Source organism: Pyrgilauda ruficollis, unplaced genomic scaffold (genome assembly GCF_017590135.1).
Source record: "Pyrgilauda ruficollis isolate IOZ18807 unplaced genomic scaffold, ASM1759013v1 scaffold31, whole genome shotgun sequence".
NCBI lineage: Eukaryota > Metazoa > Chordata > Aves > Passeriformes > Passeridae > Pyrgilauda > Pyrgilauda ruficollis.
Genome location: NW_024524489.1, coordinates 3,453,874 through 3,460,981, shown reverse-complemented (window position 1 = coordinate 3,460,981; position 7,108 = coordinate 3,453,874). Strand labels below are relative to the sequence as shown.

At 44.7% G+C, this 7,108-nt stretch overlaps 1 protein-coding gene across 6 annotated transcripts in view; it reads left to right on the top strand.

Annotated features, from left to right (window-relative positions):
- Positions 1 to 262: 262 nt before the first annotated feature.
- The window catches only part of VRK2 (VRK serine/threonine kinase 2), a 36,566-nt gene continuing 29,720 nt past the window's right edge, over positions 263 to 7,108 (top strand). For 5 of the 6 annotated variants that reach the window (XM_041474054.1, XM_041474053.1, XM_041474056.1 and 2 more), the window contains exons 1-2: positions 263 to 470; positions 610 to 750. In XM_041474054.1, coding sequence (XP_041329988.1) covers positions 615 to 750 — 136 coding nt within the window. In that variant the 5' untranslated portion in view covers positions 263 to 470; positions 610 to 614. Of the gene's footprint in view, positions 471 to 609; positions 751 to 7,108 lie in introns of those variants that run through there. The other variant, XM_041474059.1, reaches the window with a different exon arrangement.

Sequence of the window (7,108 nt, the reverse complement as noted above, 5' to 3'; positions counted from 1 at the left end):
TCAGAAGCGGGAGAGCGGGAACGCCTGGGGCTGACGGCAGCGGACGCCACCTCCCTCACGATCTCCCTGCTCCATCTCCCTCCTCCTCCGTTCCCCTTAACGTCCCTGCTCCTCCGTCTGCCTTCTCCCGGAGCGAGGAGCCGGAACAGCCGGGACACACCGACTTCTCGGGCGCCTTCTCCCCGCTCCGCGTCCCCGAGCGGAGGCGGCGGGGCTGGTGGGAGGCGGGAATGGCGCGCGCCCCGCCCCGCCGCGCGGAGGGCCGTGAGGGGGCGGCTGCGGGAGTCCCCCGTCCCGGCCGGGGCTGCCCCGGCCCTGCCCCGATCCCCGCCCCGGGTTTCCCCGCCCCGGGTTTCTCGGTGGGAAGACGGCATCCCGCTACCCGTTCCTCCTCCTGCTGCTGCTGCGGAAGTGCCCGGCTGGGAAGTTTGCGGCCGGCGGCGGGGGGAGGCCGAGGGGGCTCTGTGGAGGTGGGTGAAGGGGAGCGGGCTGAGGGACATCGCCCCCTGTCCCTGCTCCGTGCTGGTGGGCAAAGCACATCGAGGGATATTGAGCCTTCTGGCAGCAATTTTTCAACAGGCTTTCTCTTTCGTTTTCCCCTCCCTCAAGGTACGATGCCGCCCAAAGGTCCCGGCAAAGGCAAGCTGCCAGTCCCGCTCCCTAAAGACATGATCCTGAAAGACACCGAAGGAAAAACCTGGAGGCTGGGCAGTCAGATCGGCCAGGGAGGATTTGGCCTGATCTATTTAGGTAAACTACTGCTGATAATTAAGAGGGTGACTTGCAAATTGCTTTGTAACTTCCTGAACTGGAAAAGGCAGTAACTTTAAAAAGTGTGGGTTACATGCTGGTGGTGATCCTTCTTCAAGTGTGGTTTTCTGAGCTGTTCCTGCTCCGTTCCTGCTCATAATGCACAGTGTTCTCCATGGCCTGTCCAGCTTATTTTACTGGATACTAATGCGCTTTTTTATGGATCTTGAGTGGGGCAACCAAGGTGCCACTGTGTCAAAGCACTTCCAGGTGATGTTTTTCAAAGTAAAAGTAATTTTCCTCAGCCAGGGTTTTGGCCTTGTGCCAACCTCATGCTCTGTAGCATTCTTTCAGTTTCTGGTTATTGGAAGTGTTATTTGCTGGCCAACAGTAAATTAGCTTTGACCCCGAAAGTGAAACAGTAACAATACTTAGCTGGGTGCTGCCTCTGAATTCATCTTTTCAGCAGAGGGGGAAGTGGTGTTCTGTATTTGCTCTGGCCTAAGTAAGTTTCAGTGATTCCTTCAGAAGCCACTGCACTTCAGTCAGTTTGTGCTCTGCTCTGTGAGGAGTGAATAGTTGTGAAAGGCAGTTTGTAAAGCATTCTGCGTCACTGCAGAGGGTGTAATGTATGTTACTGTTGCTGGTCTCTGTGAAAGGGCAAATCCTGTGTCCCAGGCAATATTATGAGCTTGGGTGGTTTGGTTTTTCTTTTCTTTTCATGGCAGCATATAGAAACTACTTCACAGTGTCTATTTGGACACTATTAAGTTGAGCTTGTATGAAGCAGTGAAGAATCACCTAGAAGCAGTTTACTGCATTGTCCCTGAAGCCTAGCATGGTCTTTTTGAGTTACAGTAATGTGAATTCTATTTGGAATATTAAGGCTTAAAACTTAGTAAGCAAGTCACTCCTATACACAATCCAGCTTCCTTTTATGTAGAAATCAGCTACATACAGTAGCAAGGTTCCCGTAATGAAGTTTCCGGTTTGGTTTCCTCTGGAATTTCTGTTCCTCAGAAATTCACACTGTTCCTCACTGCAGACAGAGCCAGTGGGAATGATAGGGATTTCAGATCAGATACAGTGGGAATGACAGGGATAACAGATCAGATACAGAGATGTCAAAGGGTAGGGCTCTTAGAGTATTTTTCTTTTTCCTTTTGGTATATCTTATTACATTTTATGACCACCTTTGAAGCATTAGCTGGTTACATTTGAGAGGTGCTGTGAGTTGGGCACATGAGCGATGTTACCGTGAGAAAATGGACCTTAGCATGGGCTAAGAAGTACAGGTGTTTCTGGATATTTCCATTCTGAGTTGAAGGACAGGAGGGTGGGAACCTGCAGAAGTCTCCCACAGACAGAAGGCTTTGAGGGAGCTGGGGATGCAGTGCAGAAAGCAATTTGTAGTGGGTGTAGCTCTCCATGTGTAGGACCAGTCATGCTGTGTTCCTGAATCACTCAGAATGTGACTGTCATTTCCTGCTGCAGCCAAATCACACTGGACCTTGAGGGTGGCTTAGCACATGGGATTCAGACAGTTCCAGGGAGATTTGAGTTTTCTGCCTGATCACAGAACCCACCAAGGTGATTTTTTATATTGAAGTGTTTGTTGCAGTTTGGCTCCCACTGAACTGAGGTGGAGAGCAGTCAGTGGATTAGAATGAGAATCAGGGACTCTTGGTATTACTATTCTCTGGTTTTTTGTGAGTGACAGCATGGCTGAGGAAATGCAGCTGCCACTTTTGTAATGGCATTTGTGTTCATTTAATCCCTTCTTTCAGGAGGAACAGTGAATGCTAACTGCACTGAAGGCTCAGTTCCCCTTGTAGCTCATCAGTTAAAGACAAAACGGACATTTATCTCTAAGTATTGACACTGAAGCTTTCTTTTCTTTGTCCACCTCTTGATCTCTGATGTGTTTATATTAAAGTATACCATTCAGCAGCTTTCTGGGGCCTTGATGCTACAAAATTCAGCTGTCTTTGAGAACCAGGAGGAGTGAAGTGGATGGCAGATTTTTGTGATCAAGACACAGGTGCTTGGAGACACCCCCTATTCTCTGTGCTGTTCAGACCTGTTTTTAGAACACCTAGAGCAAGGTGTGAGAGGACCACTAACTTTCAGAGAAGGAGCTGTAGAGAGGTGGGAGACAGGAGGTTCGATTGCCTGCCAGGTATGAAGAGCACAGCCCTTTTCTGAAAGTAAAGGTTAACTTTGCCAGCTATATCTTTTAATAAGTATTTTTACAGTAGCAGTGTAAAGATTTTGATGTGGTTGTTACAGCTTAATTTCCCATTAAGGGTATTCCATACTCCATTAATCTATAACAACGTTCTTGAGAAATTTTACAGTATCTCTGCAAAATCTATTTACTAGGGGTGCATTTTGTGGAAGAAGGTTCTGTTCACTAAGTCAAAGCTGCTGAAAGCCACTTACTGACTCTGACTCCTAGGATGCAAATGTAGGGCTTCAGAACTTCTAATTGTGTGCATGAAAGTTACCATGATCTTCAGGTTCTGCCCTGCCTCACAAATGCTTTCCCTTGTTTTCTGATTATTCTTACTCTTTCCACTCTGTTCCAAATTTTTGTGTTGTTGGTGGTGCTGATTCGCTCTCAGGTAGAGCTGTTACCCCTTTGATGAGGGGAGCAGAATGAAGAGCACCTGTGGAAGGCTGTGACATTGGTGGTCTCACAACTGGTTTGTAGCCCTGTGGAGAGCAGTGGAAAATTAACCAGAAGCTGAGGAGCCTTACATTCTCTCATTTATCTCTCTGATCACAGCCAGTAATTAACACCAATCTTTATATAAATCATTCTCTAGTCCTGCTGCAAGCACTCTATTAATGTACAATTTGGACTGAAAATTTAAATGCAGAAAGGTCACACAATGTTTTGTTAAGATTCCTCTGTCACGTGCAGCCTGCTGCATCCAGTGCTATCTACTTGCAGGCTTCTTTCTCATGGAAAGGAGTGGTTCTGAAAAACAGAATATTTTTTAAAATTTATGTACAACTGTTTGTTAGATGGTGTCTTTTATGATAAAACTTACTGCATTGTAAATGTGTTTTAATTTTATGAAGCTTGGGAAAATAAGGTCATCATTGAATTGTACCCTGCTTGGAGATCAATATAGCCAGTGCACTTTCCTTTCCTTTTGAGGTTTTTTTCTCACATTTTCAAGGAAAAGAGAATTTCTTCCTGAGCAGTAAGCAGTGATTAAATGTGTGAATATTGTCTTTTAATACTAGCAGTACAGTGAGCCCTGCTACTGGTGGGGGTAAGGAGATCTGTTAGGGCCTGTTCTTTTAAGCTTGGGTCATAGTGCTGGTACTCTGGGAATCAGGCTGAGGTGTGAAAGAGAGTTTGTTTCTGTTTCAGACTAACTTCCATGGATAATTTGTATAGTTGTGAGCAGGGATGTACCTCTGTCAAGGGAGAGAAGCATCGATGGAAGCACACTTGGTCCTATTGTTCATTCCTTGGTTTGCTTGGGCAGCTGCTTTAGCAATTGCTTCTGGAGAAACCAAGTACTTCAGCAGTTGCTTAAATTAAAATAATGCAGCAAATTAATTAAAAATGCAGTAAAATGATACCAAAAGATAAATTCAGCATGGTTTTTATTAGCTCAATGGAAGGATGGATCATAATAGCAAAGCCCTGTAATTTTAAAAGCACTAGCAGGTAACTCGGGTTAGGGATGGATTTTTCTCAATTTCAACATGTTAAAATACCTGCAGGTGTGAACCTTAGTGTGAAAATAAATGTGTTAGAAGACAAACACCACTTCAGGAAGGGTCTTTTTGTCTAGTCACTAATATTAAACTGTACAAATAGAGATACTGCAAGCACCCTGTTTGTAGACAAACTAAATCATAAACTTAGCATGATTTTGCTACTCAGAGGCTACTTAGGGCTGACTGACCTGCACCATCTCTCAAAGAGAAAATATTCCTTACCTTTACTAGTTCTTGCTGGTGAGTGCTTCCTCTGGAATCTTCCCCCTTTCTTTCTTTTTGGGTCCCCTGTAAGCTGAGAGTCCTAACTTGGAATGTGTAACTCATTTTCGCACGATAGTCGAAAGCCTGTTACAAAGCCTGCAGAGGTCATTGCTCTTACACTGCAGTGTTCTGCCACATCATGTGTTGGGATTCTTCTTCCATATGCTGAGTAATGCTGGGAGGTCAGGAGAGCAGTTTTGATTGAATTTATTTATTATTTACTTTCAGCGGGGGATGGAGGAGGAGCTTTGGAGGACAGCTAAGGTACCTGTTGTCTCACAGAGGGCACTGCTTCAGTTGTCTTTGGCACCTGTACCCTACTGAAACTGGCATTGTATCTTCTGAGTGGGCACCATGTCAGACCAGCAGATGGGCTGCAGCAGAATCTTGCCAGAAAACAGTTTGTGCATCAAGTTTTAAATATTAGGGGCCTGGGCTCCCATCTGAGAGTGCTGTAAGAGCAGGCCATGCAAAGCTTTTCTGCCTGGGGTTAAAGGATGTGTCATCCCTATTCCAGCTTGAAGTAATTAACTTTGAAAGTCAAACAATTGGCTTCCATTAATGTGGCATACAAAAACTCTGGTGAGTCAAGATTAAGGTTGCACAGAAACACAAGTAAGAAATGTTGTGAAATTTCTTTACCAGTACTGAATGCTCTTAACTTGGAGGCACTTGGAGTTACCTGTAAAACAGTAGAGCAGTTGAACACTATTTTGTCCCAAAATCAGTTTAGTTTGGTCTTGCAGAAGATGGGTCTTGTGGAGGGTTATGTATCTGTAATCTGTATAAAACCCCTCTACATTCCTAAAACCACCTGTAATAAGAATATAGAATAAAACCTGGTCAGACATGCTGCTCAGCAGAGTCTGTCCAGGAAATTATGCTGCATCTATAAAGTAACAGAGAGGCAGGTCTTCCTTAGGCTGCAATGAAAGTGGGGTGTAAACTCCCTTCAAACATGGAATGTTTCAGTTTTTGGGAAATGTTGTATATTGCAGTGTCAGGGCGGGGGAGGCAGTGTGTTTTGTTTGCCTTTAAATGCTTGCCTTAGCACCTTCCCTATGTAGGAGGTAGATGAAGTTGTGTTTAGTAGCAAATGCTGCTTTTTATTTACTTGTGCTTGTTTTGTTTTTAGTAATTCTATTGCTGCAGCTTGGGTCCTTTTTTATTGTTAGATGCTCTGAGCAGCACCCCTTCCCTGCTTTTACCCATTGAACTTAACAGCTCTTGGCTTGACTTGAACAGGGTCAGAACTTCTCCAGCTTTTTTATAGGTAGCCTGTAACTTCAAAAATGTGACATTTTTGAGATTAGTTTTGATTGCTGCAAAAACTAAGCTGATATATCACTCCTCAGGATTAGCTAATGAGTGGGACAAAGCAAAAATAAAATAGTAGCAACTAAAGAACTTCTGAAAATACTTTTATTTGTGTTTCCCAAACAAATATATCCTCAAAATATCCAGCAGTGGCAAAGACACCAGCTGTGGACAGGAGCAGGGCTGTTTCTCCAAACTGCCAAATCAGTGCTGTTTTCTTTTCCACTGTGTAAACTTTGTCAACAAAAGTGGTTCTGTGAGAGCCGTTGAAAATATTTCACCATATTCCAAATGTGACTGCCACAAATTAACTGCTAAAACTACAACAAGCACGTTTGAACTGGCAGAGGGAATTGGCACGTTCCTCTGTGTCAGGCTGCAATTGTGCTGTGTGGTTGTAGGAAATGGCAGTTCAGCCACAAACACCCTTTTGTTACCATAGCTTGTTAACATTAGAGAGTGCCATTAATTAAGGATGTGGCACTCAGCAACAAAAGGGATGAAATTCATGGTTAAAGTGGATGATAAGGCCATAACTGCTGTGGAATCCTGGACATGGGTTAATTCCAGGTGAGATTTTTGTGCAGGCACAGCAGTTGGAAATCATGGCTAGGATGTGAATCTTGCTGCACTGCTTTATTTCAGAGGGCATTTTAAAGCTGTGCGCCCCACACTGGTGTGGTAGCTGTGACTGTGGATTGAAGGGGAGGAAGGGAGGGCAGAGCTGTGCCCTTTGCCCTTTACAAATGTTTTGTGAGACTCCTCTTGGCATGAGGTGAAAACAGCCACAGCCTCCTTCACAACTACATCCTGCACCAGTGCTCCCAGTTATGCAGACAATGGTTTGGGTTGTGTGCCTGCATCAACACCCCCGTCCCCAAAAGTCAGGGGTTGTGCATCTCTAGTTGACAAAAGCAGCATAAGCTGGGAACTTGTGCACTTGTTATGCTATTTTAAGGGCTTTCTTGCAAACATAATCTCACCATATAGTGCTCCTGGTACCCTCTGTGAGTACTTATCTGCCATCAGAGACCTC